We start from the raw sequence: 13,205 nt of genomic DNA, 5'->3' as shown, positions 1-13,205 counted from the left end.
TGCAAGGGAGAGAAGGGAACAGCCGCACACAAAAACACAGCCACATAATGGTGCCTTTTCTGTGTTTTCTTGCACATGCAGAGACCACTTGATGATGCCCCCCCACCACCACCAGCACTTAATTTCCACCACACAACACCCCCCCCAGAATTCCCTTCTATCACCCCAAAAACATCTCACCCCAATCATCCGGACCCCAAGCCGCGTCGCTTCTCCACAGGAGACAAACCAATCCTGGTCCCCATGGTTAAGCTCCAGCCCGCCAACAAGAAAGCACCCGCCGACCCGCTTACCCACCCCACCCAACCCACAAATCCGCAATCGGCAGTTCCATCCACCACATCAGTAAGAGCCTCCATTTCCAGTTTGCGTCTAGCTCCCCCACCCCTACCCAGCCTCCTGCCCTCGTCTCCTCCTGTCTGAGCGCTGGCTGATCTGCAACCAGGCTTCAAAGGTAGCCACAGCCACTGCTGACTGGCTCGCCGCCTTGGGGAGTGCGGATGGTCGGTGTCTGAGTGAGTGACTGACTGAGTGAATCACGGTCACACACCGGCGAGCCAAACAAAAAAATAAATAACATAACTGTCGGGATCAACAAATGTGAGCCAAATACTACGGGAATTAGTCAAGGAAACTTTTTCACGGAAGTATCTCATGGAGTTGATGTCATGACCACACAAGTCAGTGTGTCAGAGTAGACAGACTGCTAGAGGACAGTCGAGGGACTTTGTTCCGCACAATAGGGAAGCGAATGAGATGAAAGTATGATGAGAAACATCCCAGTGATGCGCCAACTACCGTGTTGTGGTTAGCTTTTGTTCTCCCCAACTTTGGCCTGTTAAGAGAGTTAGTGTTGTGTTTTTAGGGACGGAGTGGAACGTTGAAAGTGTGTCTTGTGAGGATTTTCATTCTCTCATCCAGGTCATGTTATGCAAAGAGAGCAGCTGTTAGCAACTGCACTTCTTTGGCCTTGAAGATGTTTCACTCCTCATCCAAGGAGCTGTCGTGGTTTTTTGGTGGTCATCACCTCTTCTTCCCCCAGGGGATGAGGCGCAATTAAAGTTCAGAGTCGAATTGCAATAAGGCAGCACTCACGGTGACGTTGATGATGAAAACGTAATTCTCTTGACTTGGTTCAGAGACATCAGGATACAGGTCAACACTATTGTGCTAAATCTTCACTAAACGCTAAGTCCTGGGTATCAGGCCTACAAACAGAACTCACTGCATGTAGCCAGACAGCAACGAAAAGAGCTTTTTTCAACGAGTCCCAGGAAACAGCTTAATTTTGGTTTGGTGCGTACGCCTTTTTTTCTCATGAATATTGGTTAGCCATTGTCTTGTCAATCACGAACCTCATGGTTCTGGAATGTATGACCTAAGCTGAGGTGGACCACAAACATCTCACGAAAGCCAAGCATCTTACACTTATTCTTTTTGATGTGTTCCAATTAAATTGCTACCATAGTTTTCATCAAGGTGCATCACTTAGAAGCATCTTACACTCCCCTCTTCTTATTCCTTTGATATCTTCTTATTCCTTTGATATGTCCCAATTAACATAGTTTCACCATGGTGTATCACTTAGGTGTGGGTGTGTGTGTGTGCGTGTTGTACTATTTCGTGGCTAGACTTATGCATATGTTTTTTTCTACGGAGAAGTTTACTGAGAGAATATGAGGTTTCTGCTATACCCTACCTTCTGTAGATGTGTGTTTATGAGCATATGTGCTTTGCATGCGTATACTCGTATCTAATTACTGGTAACGTGTTTGTCTTGTCTGTGTTCATATAGGTGTGGGTGTAAGTGTAAGTGTAAGTGTCTGCTACTTTGTGGCTGGGCATACATGTTTTAATAGGTCTGAGCCTTTTATTCCAAAGCCTGTATGTGCTTGTATGATATGTGTATGAGTGAGAGCTTATGTGTGTACCTGATATATGTATCCATGTGAGTATAAGCATGTGAGTGTATATCAGTTTGTCTCAGGGGCCTGTTTTATGTGTGTCAGTATGCGTGTGTGTGTTGACCCTTACCTAAGTTACCTAGGCCCGCCCGGTTATTAACACCAATTGGGAAGGTCAACCTGACTTTTTCCCCAAGGAGCCTAAGACAGCAAAGGCTAGTGCCACCACTGGAGCAAGTTACCTTGACCCTTACCCAAGGGCGGGGGCCTGGGGCCTGGGGCCTGTTCACAAACTGTGTGCGAGTGCGCGTCCCTATAAGATATTTTGTCCTGGGCCCGGCTAAAGCTATTAACGTCCCTGTGGATCTGTGGGAGCGTCTGTGACTGTATGTGAGTGTGCGTACTGTAGTCGTTATCCATAAGGTGATAACGCATGGCTTTCTTCTTTCAGGTACAAACATTCCCTGCACCCCCTTAAGCAGACCACCAAGATGAACTTGACTGAAACTCTCTTTATCTCAATTTAGCCTTCCTCCTGTAAAGCAGTATTGTCAATAACATTAGTTTGTATATTAATTTGATTAGTAAAATATCCTTTGTGTGCACACACTAACTATTATTATAACTATTACACACTCAACGTGTCAGATCATTTCCACAGGGCTTTGTCAGTTCTGGTTGATGTAATGGGAAAGCTATAGGCCTACATTTATCTAGACCGCTGCCTTCACCACTTGACAGAGGACGGGTCGTTAGTGTTAGATGTTTCTGGGCGCAACAATGGCTTTTGTGGGTACAATGCAGTGTGTCCCAGTACTTTCAAGAACGGGGAGGGAAAGTGTTTAAAAAAAAATCCCTTTCAACTTCCCCTTAAATTGTAGTGAAGGTGGGACACCGTTTATGAACAGAGTGGAAAATGAAAAGAAGTGAGGTGTGGGTGGGGAAAATTGGGACTCCACATATCCACCAGCACTCCCTCTGCATCGACCAGAATTGATGAAATAATCAAAAAATAATGAGGAGTAAAAAAAAAACATCTTTGAGCTAAAATAAGACGTCTTTAAGTTGCTTACAGCAAACTGATTGGCTAAACATCGAAACGTTTACCTGCTTGGCCTTGGACTTGGTGATGGTGTCGGATATGGGCTTCTTTTTCTCTTTGACGGCACTTTTCGCAAAAAGTTCAACAAACTCCTCAAAGTTTACAGATGGTTCTTCGATTTTCTCCCACACAAGCGCTCCACTAGTTTCCCTGAGGATACAGAAGAGACACAGTGTTTATTTTCAAAATCTCCATCACTTTTCCCTTAAATGAGTCACCTTATATATACACACCTTGTTGTGTTTATTTAAACCAGTCAGGTGACGGATCCTTACAGTGCTCAACACAATGATCTGGTGCACCTTTATAATTACAATGATCACAAAGCTACATCACACATGTTTTGATGTAACCATGCATGGAGCCAAACTCTTTTCCATTCTCTAACTTTTTTGTCTTTACTCAATTTGTTATACACCTCCATAGAGATAGTGAATTATGTAAAGGGAGCACAGTCCCATCAGAGCACTGTGAGGGTGGATGACGCAAGATATCCTCACCTCCGGTGAAGTTGACAAAGGGAGACTAGAGGTTATTCAATCCTCAACCCAAATTGTCCTACTGCAAACCTCCCATCCTATCTTCAACCATTATAAACACACAAGGCTGTCTAAATCAGCTAACGAAAGGAAACCTGCATGTGACATTGAAGGAAAAATTGCAAATGTGTCAGCGACAAATAAGGGTTTCCACATTCCACAATGAGATATTGAATTGGTTATATTCTAAATGCTTCCATCAGGTTTGCTAAAATGTATATTTTGTATTTCTGTGTCTTTCATGCGTTGTCAATTTTTATAGGGTTCTTGTTATAACATTTGACATGCGACAATACCACACTTGACTATACTTTTAAAATGTCAAATGATCTGGTTTACAGTACAGTTGCTAAGCTTGTCATGTAACACCTACATTAAACAGGGGTTCTACTGTGTTAATGTATTTTCTGGCACATGGAATTATTACGCAAATGAACAAAATGTCTGCTCAAAGGTGTGTTATGCCACATTGACAATTTAGAAGTCGACTTGACAAGACAATTCCCCACGTTAGAAATAATACATTGTTTATAAAAAATGATGTACCATTTCCTTCTTTGATGTTAAACTATACAAAAGCAGGATTATACCAAACTAGGTCATCATTAGTGGTGTGGATCGGCACTGCCCTCACGATCCGATTCGATCACGATTCGGGAGGTGGCGATTCGATTCGATTCTATGCGATCCGATCCAATTCAATTCTACAATGCATTGCAATGCATTACATTTCTAATGAAAGCAAAGCAAATGTTTAATCAGTCATGATGAGGCAATACAAGTAGTCAGATACTGAGCAACAATTTATTGGCTGTTGTCTGTATCAGTCTATATCAGTCTTGCAATGTTTTGAAGTGCTTTTATTTAATTTAACATTCATTTGCTCCCGAAATATCCATGGAAGTAATTGAAACTAAAAAAAATCGATTCTGGAACTTGCCGGATCGATTCTGGATGGTCCATGCCCAGCATTGGATTAGATCGCCGGATCGATCATTGTTGACACCCCTAGTCATCATACTGTTCTATTAAGAATTTCTCCTCATTTTATTGTGCTGACACATTGACATTTTCACCATTATACTCTCAGTATTCTCAACATTCATGAAAGTACAATAAATTAGACTTTTTTCAAAGTTTCAAAGTTTTTTCAAATTTGAGCCCTTTTCTACTGTAGAAAATCAAAGGAACACAAAAAAGTGGCGTCACTGATTCATTGTTGATGAATTGTTGATCAATGTTGATGACTGATGTCATTGATCCAAATATACAGTAGGTATATAATAATAATCAAGAAGAAAAGGAATTGTCATCATTGCCATTTTAAAGATCACTGCAGGGGTGTTCTTTTAAATGACCACCCATAGGTGGGTAAATAAAACAATCACTTAAAAAAGGAGTCATATATGGAAAATCCAATTCTTGTACGGCACATACTAAAGGTGACCTAATCCTCATGTTCCTCACGTAGAAGGCACACATACACATTACAAGCCCGCACCACGAAGCTGTGACAACAACACCTCTCTGCTAAATGACCTGAACAGTTTCTTTGCCCGTTTTGAAGCACAAAATGACACTCATCCACAGAAAACTCCCCCTCCCCCCCATGATCAACCCCTGTACCTGTCCTCTGCCAGTGTGAAGAGGACACTGGCCACCATCAACCCACGCAAAGCAGCTGGCCCAGACAACATACCTGGCCGAGTGTTGAAGGATTGTGCAGAAGAGCTGAAGGATGTCTTCACAGACATCTTTAACATCTCTCTGGAGCAAGCAGTCATCCCATCACTTTTCAAAGCTGCTACCATCATACCCGTGCCGAAGAAATCATCACCATCATGCTTCAATGACTACCGTCCTGTAGCACTGACGCCCATAATCATGAAGTGCTTCGAACGGCTAGTCCTGTCACACATCAAAGCCACCCTACCCCCCACCCTGGACCCCTACCAGTTCGCATACCGAGCCAAGCGACCCACGGAGGATGCAATCTGCTCTGCCCTCCATCCAGCCCTCACCCACTTGGACAATAAAGACTCATATGTGAGAATGCTGTTCATTGACTTCAGTTCAGCATTCAATACCATAATACCACAACTACTCATCAGAAAACTGGACAAACTAGGTTTCAGCACCTCCCTCTGCAACTGGCTGCTGGACTTCCTGATGCAGAGACCACAAGCAGTACGGGTAGGGAATAACACCTCAAGCACCCTGACCCTGAGCACGGGGGCTCCGCAAGGTTGTGTTCTCAGCCCCTGCTGTTCACGCTGCTGACACATGACTGCACAACGACCCACAGCACTAACCATCTAGTGAAGTTTGCGGATGATACAACACTGGTGGGCCTCATCACCAAGGGCAATGAGACTCCATACAGAGAAGAAGTAGACCTGCTGGCCAGATGGTGCAAAGACAACAACCTCCTGCTGAATGTCAACAAGACCAAGGAGATTGTTGTCAACTTTCAGAGGGTCCAAAAACAACTGCCACCACTGACCATCGACGGTGATGCTGTGGAGAGAGTGAGCAGCACCAAGTTCCTTGGAGTGCACATCAGCGACGACCTCTCTTGGACCACCAACACTACATCACTGGCGAAGAAGGCCCATCAGAGTCTCTACTTCTTGCGCAAACTAAAGAAGGCAAGTGCTACACCCTCCATCATGACAACATTCTACAGAGGAACCATAGAGAGAGCGTCGTGTCCAGCTGCATCACAGTGTGGGGAGGAAGCTGCACGGAGAAAAACAGGAAGACACTCCAGCGTGTTGTGAGCACAGCGAAGAAGATCATTGGAGTACCACTCCCCTCCCTGCAGGACATTTACACCGCACGCCTCACCCGAAAAGCACTGATGATCATCAAAGACACAAGCCACCCTGCACACAAACTGTTCAGCCTCCTGCCCTCTGGAAAGAGGTACAGGCGCCTCCGTTCCCGTACCACCAGGCTTGCAAGCAGCACGATGCATCAAGCAATCAAGATACTGAACACTCAACCCACTCTCCCTTCACTGTCAGCCTCTAGCCAGCCAGGCCACTGACAACGCTCCCCCCCCTCATCCCCACCACCATATCTGCGACTGAACATTCCACCTGCACTACTACATCTGTGACTGAACTTTCAACATGCACTAACTCAAAACATGCACACACACACACACACACACACACACACACACACACACACACACACACACACACACACACACACACACACACACACACACACACACACACACCACACAAGCACACTGCACTTTCTGCACAAAACCCAAACATAAACACACTGACACACAACTCATACTCACACACATACACACACACACACACACACACAGGTACACACACACAGACGCACACCGCACTTTCTACCTGCACTAAACACACACACACACACACACACACACACACACACACACACACACACACACACACACACACACACATCAGCAGACTCCCCACACTCGCCACACAAAACACATACAAACACACACACACACACACATACTGCTGCTGGTGTATTTAATAAAACCTTTTTTAATTATTTATTTTCTTCAAATGCTACTATTACTATGTCAGAACGCTATAAAGGACTTTTAGAAAAAGCACAACAAAATACCTCCTCTTAATGTATGTTCTCTACAAGTCTTCTGTTGTCCAGTCTTGCACTTTAAATGTCTGTATGAGCAATGTCTACGTCCATACTGTCTATGTCCATGTATGAGTACTGTCTATGTCTATACTGTCTATGTCCTTACCTAGATTAGTCTATGTCTGCATGGGAGAGCAAGAAACGCAATTTCAAATTCTTTGTATGACCAGTGCATGTAAAGAAATTGACAATAAACTTGACTTGACTTGACTTGACTTGACTTACAAACTGCAACATATAAACGTTGTGCATTGAACATGGTACATGAGTCTTGACTTATATGGCACTAAAAGTTGCCCATTTCCTCTGTACGATGTTATACGATTTATATATCCATGTAAGTTTTGGTATACATCTTTTTCCAATGGGTAACGGGAGAGCAATATTAATGCACAGCTTCCTCCAGTGAGCGTCTTGAGAGTCTGACTCTGCCGGCATCTGTTCCCACTCTGCGAGTGGTTGACCACACCGCGCCTGACATCTTCCCCTCGTTTTACACTGCGATTCACTCGGCGCTTCGTCTTGCCTTGCCTGGCTGACTGTCTGCGCGGGAGCAATCTCTCTCTCTCGCTCTCTCGCTCTCTCTCTCTCTCTCTCTCTCTCTCTCTCTCTCTCTCTCAGAGGCCTATGACTGCTGATCCTTATCGGCTAACAGCAAACCCATGGTACCTCTCTTGCCTCCGGGGCTTCTGGGAGCTGGGTAATTTACTTATTAGTCTGTTTATCGGAGAGCCCCAGCCCCTTACCAAAACTGGGGGCCCTCTGTGCCTGGAGAAAATATTTGGAGATCTGTTATTGGAAATTTGTATTTATATTGCCATTTATACCACTCCTGTTTGCTTAGTGGATGACTTGATTTACAGTGCAGCGCGAGCGCAAAGCTGCGCTGTCTCTCGTGTGAGTGAGTGATGGGCCCTTTCACGTGCTCCTCCACGCTTGGTAGAGGAATTGGCATTAAGTGAACTCCACGCAGCCCCAGACAGCTCGTTCAGTGTACGGTGTGTGCGTGTGTGCGCCAAATAAGCACATGCTTATGCATCATAGATCATGGAGACATAGACAAACATTTGCAGGCAAGCATGCATGTAGACACACACACACACACACACACACACACACACACACACACACACACACACACACACACACACACACACACACACACACACACACACACACACACACACACACAGTACTGTTCGCTACGTTGACATGAACTCAATACTTCTGCACTCAGATTTAAAATCACTAAAGGCCTGTTAAGGAAAGAATTCATCTTAATATGACCTGCATAATCAGGAACACTGAAAAACATGAGGCACACACCAGCACACAAATAGAAAGACAGAGAAAGTGAAAGAGAAGAAAGAGAGAGAGGAAAGAGAGAGGGAGATGGAGGTGGAAAAAAGAGGAAGTGAGTGCCATAGAGGGAGAGAGAGAAAGAAATGCACGCACACACGCACACACACACACACACACACAAAAGTTCTATAGTCACAAACACGCATGTGAGAGAGTGAACCAAACCCCAAATGAGTCACGTAATTAATAAATAATTACTTTTTGGCGTGGAGCTGGATCCTGGTCCAGTAGAGCGGCTTCATGGGCCGGGGCGGCTCAATGGCCCGCTTCAGTGGCGCCGCCTCCTGGACCACTCCAGGAGCCATCATCATCATCATGGAGAAACCCCCCGGGGGTAAGGGCGGAGGGGGCATGCAGCCAGCCATGCCCGGGGGAGGAGGTGGGGGTGGTGGTCCACCCATACCAGGGAGGGGAGGTGGGGGAGGAGGTCCACCCATACCAGGGAGGGGAGGTGGGGGAGGAGGTCCTGCCATGCCAGGTAAGGGAGGGGGTGGTGGAGGCCCAGCCATACCAGGGAGGGGTGGAGGGGGTGGTGGTCCTGCCATGCCAGGCAGGGGAGGCGGCGGTGGCGGTGGGGGGAGACCAGGGAGACCAGCTCCTGGAGGAGGAGGAGGAGGAGGAGGTGGGGGAGGAGGAGGACATGAAGTTTGTCCAGGGAGAGGAGGAGGTGGAGGAGGAGGAGGAGGTGGGGGTCCAGGAGGACCAGAGTGGAGTCCCGATAGCGATGACGATGACGATGACGATGATGAAGGGGAGGGAGCTGGCTGTATAGTCAGGTGACACCTGCAGGTGAACCTGGGTGCTTGGGAGTCACCCCTGACTGACGAAGAAGGCACTGGGAACAGGGGGGACGTGGCCGCCGTTGTCACCTCCACAGTAGGGGACGTCTGGCTGGACCTACAGGTAGTCTGCTGCGGGCTGCAGCTGCCACCCGACAGCTGCTTGTCTGGAACATCCTCTCCTTCTCCTCCTCCTCCTCCTCCTTTTCTCACTTCTCTCTCCTCCTCCTCCTCTCGCTCTTCCTCCTCTAGCTCCCTGACACAAATCCCCTTCTCCAGCGACACCTGTTGACGCTCCAACTCCGCTATCTTATCGCGCAGCTCCTGTATGGTCCTCTCCAGCTGCTGGGTCACGGAGGAGTCTCCGCCAGCTCCCAGACTTCCGGAAGCTTCCGATGAAGGAGCCCCTTCATCCTGCTGATACAGAAAGGAAAGAGAGACAGAGAGAATAATCGTTTAAAAAGATGATGGTGTTTCAATTTTTTTTAGACAAAGCTTCCACAGGAAATGCCGTACAGCAGTCAATTATGTTGGGAAAACGTTAAATAGGATTCAGCAGCAAAGCCACCATAAGCCAATAAGATGCCAGATGCCAGACGATGTTTAATAGCAAAAAAAAAGAAAAAAACGAAAAAGTCGTCGAGAACAGAACGAGACGAAGCTCGTTTCTCCCAAAGGAAGCTGCCTTTTAATACGTTAGTGAGAACAGGGGGACTCATTTTCTCCCCAACAGGAACGAGGCACGCATGTGGCAACCCGCAAGCAAATAAAAACACTTTTGCCTGATCGGGAACTCCACCACCATTTCCCGGACGAGAAGGGAGGGAGGGAATGAAGACAAACCAAATTGAGGCAAAAAAAACCCTCTCTCTCTCTCGCCCACATCCAGTGAGAGAGAGAGAGAGAGAGAGAGAGAGAGAGAGAGAGAGAGAGAGAGAGAGAGAGAGAGAGAGAGAGGCGGAAAAACACAACAGAGGGATACGATTCGGGTTGCACACCCCAGATGAGATGGGGTCACGGAAGTCCAAAAGTCTAGACTGGCGCTCTCGTTCTTATTCTCTCTCTTGTCCCTCCCTCTCTCTCTCTCTTTCCTTTTTTCTCTCTCTCTTCCTCATACTGTCTCTCTTTCGTCCTCTCTCTCTCTCTCTCTCTCTCTCTCTCTCTCTCTCTCTCTCTCTCTTCTCTCTCTCTCTCTCTCTCTCTCTCTCTCTCTCTCTCTCTCTCTCTCTCTCTCTCTCTCAGGGCTCCAGAGAGCCGAGCCAGAGAGTCTCGTGGAGGGCTGTTCGGGCCCGCGCCATTAAAGCTTCAAACGGCTTCAAAAGCAAACAGGCAGAGCGGGCCAGAGCCAGGAGTTCAAAACACACATACACATACACACACACACACACACACACACACACACACACACACACACACACACACACACACACACACACACACACACACACACACACACACACACGCACAAAATGCACATGTGGCTAGACATACACACATGCTATCACATACAGTACACACACACACACACACACACACACACACACACACACACACACACACACACACACACACACACACACACACACACACACACACACACACACACACACACACACAAATATATTCACGCATGTGGTTGTACAGACACATACTTATCCTGACACACACACACACACAGACGTATGTGCACACACACACACACACACACACACACACACACACACACACACACACACACACACACACACACACACACACACACACACACACACACACACACACACACACACACACACACACACACAAAACCCATGCCTACAGTTACATGGACATACATAAACACACAGGCGCACACATCATGTACATTTGCACATATGGTTAAGACAGAGCCGCATACGAGCACACACACGCACACACATACACACATGTACATACACATGTGGGTCGAGAGGCGCACAATATGTGAGCAGCCTTTCTGACATACATTTATGCATGTGCACACACATTAGACACTTCACACACAGGTCTGGATACAGTTAGGCTGCTGGCACTGAGGTCTGTGTTCACTTTGAGTCCATGTAACGCCTTAAAGAATGACATGAAGAGGATAATAGTCTTCTGTCACTGCCACTTGTGCCACTACTGGAGCTGGTGAGGACACTGCTACCTGGTGACGATCCCAATGTCATTATATTCCTTTCAATCTGAATAACAATTAAGATTTTAGTCATTAGTTTGTGTCTTTACGTCCAACTGATCCTCCAGGTTCGAGGTTGAGCTGAGGGCTGATAACGCACTTCCAGAAAACACATCACTACAGAGGCTGTGCTTTGTGGCGCGTAGTGGATAGGAAACCAGTTGTGTCTTTTCGTGCATGTGCACACTGTCTGTCTGTCTGTCTGTCTAACACTTAAGGTTGTTTGAGAGGGTTTCAACATTATAGACCAAAGCATTATCAATTTGATCAGAAAATGAAAAAAACAAGACACCTGCTTAAAAAACATTTCAGTAAGTGCACTTGAGTGTGAGTACAGTACATCGTCTGCTGGGTTATTAGACACGTGGGGTCCCTTTCAGTAACTGAGATCTCGTTCTCTCCTTTTGTGGACTTGTGTTTCGCTGACACCCGTCTATGTAGAGAAAACATGAAAACTTCCCCTAGGCCTAAGCACAATAATTTTTGGGGGCACTTTTACCCATTCAACATCCCATTTTTCAAATGAGAAAATAACGTTTGAAATGTGCTTTTACAAGATATTGAATAAACTTTGATCATCAATGGCATGTTGCCTTACATCACAAGAGATGATATTGAAGATATTGAAAGGGACCCATGTGTCTGATAACCTAGCAGACGAGGTACAAAAGATGTACTTAGACATTGGATGGGAGCCATGACTGAATGCTTCTGCTGCTCCAGAAACATCGGCAACATCCGAATACTGTGGTAGGCAAGTGCCTCCTTACCAGTAGCTACCACTCTGCGCCCGACCAGTAGCATCTATGTAGAAAGGCATCCAATAGTAAGCACAATTCGGACGCACTACAGTGCCGTCATTTACATAGCCTTTGGATCGGATCGGTCGCTGGGGGGCCGCCCCTGATGGCACTAATGACCAACGGCCGTACAGCTGTTAAAGTCCCGTTGACTTCTGGGATAGCAAAGTAACCATCGTTTGTGTACTTCAAACATAGAGGCTCCAATATCTGGATACTAAAGCCTGTATGCTTCAAATACTATGACCGGATATAGAAAGCCATCCTGGTTGAAAACGTACTAGGGTACGGACATACTATATATTGTAGGTGCTTCCTTTTTTGCCTTCTACATAGGAAGGCAGTAGGGACTTTCGGATGGAGCCATCGACTTGCAGTAATTCTGGTGAAGTGCTGCCCTCTGTTGGCAGACTAAACCACAGCACAAAATCCTCCACCATTTAAAAAAGACAGATTTTTCAGCACAAGGTTTATTAGATATCACTCAAACATAACCTCACCATTCACTTCACCTTCTTGCTCTTGAGTAAACACGGTTTAACATTGCCAAGGCACATCGGGTCTGATAGAGCCTTTGCAGATACTCCAAAATCACTGCAGTGTTGTATGAACTTTACATGACTTCGATTAGTAGCTCTATGAAGCGCAATTGTGCTTCCAATCTCTAGGCCCTAGAGTCTACTCTAGGGTGACTCGAGAGGAAAAAAACACTTGGTATCGCTTAAATAATTTACAAAAAATAAATACTTCTCCATCATCGACTTCTTTCATGAGATGTCTGGGACCGTTTTTCAGTCAGGCTGCATTGCTGATGCCTCCAGCTATCAGTTGTGAGTTCATGCTTCACTTGAAAATGGCTTTT

General features: G+C 46.1%; 1 protein-coding gene across 1 annotated transcript in view; it reads right to left on the bottom strand.

Moving 5' to 3' along the window:
- The window catches only part of fmn2a (formin 2a), a 75,200-nt gene that overhangs the window by 40,283 nt on the left and 21,712 nt on the right, over positions 1-13,205 (bottom strand). The window contains exons 5-6 of the mRNA XM_063191977.1: positions 8,766-9,763; positions 3,012-3,156 (exon numbers count right to left, since the gene is read on the bottom strand). Coding sequence (XP_063048047.1) covers positions 3,012-3,156; positions 8,766-9,763 — 1,143 coding nt within the window. The remainder of the gene's footprint in view (positions 1-3,011; positions 3,157-8,765; positions 9,764-13,205) is intronic.

Source organism: Engraulis encrasicolus, chromosome 24 (genome assembly GCF_034702125.1).
Source record: "Engraulis encrasicolus isolate BLACKSEA-1 chromosome 24, IST_EnEncr_1.0, whole genome shotgun sequence".
NCBI lineage: Eukaryota > Metazoa > Chordata > Actinopteri > Clupeiformes > Engraulidae > Engraulis > Engraulis encrasicolus.
This window is presented reverse-complemented; position numbering and strand designations above follow the sequence as displayed.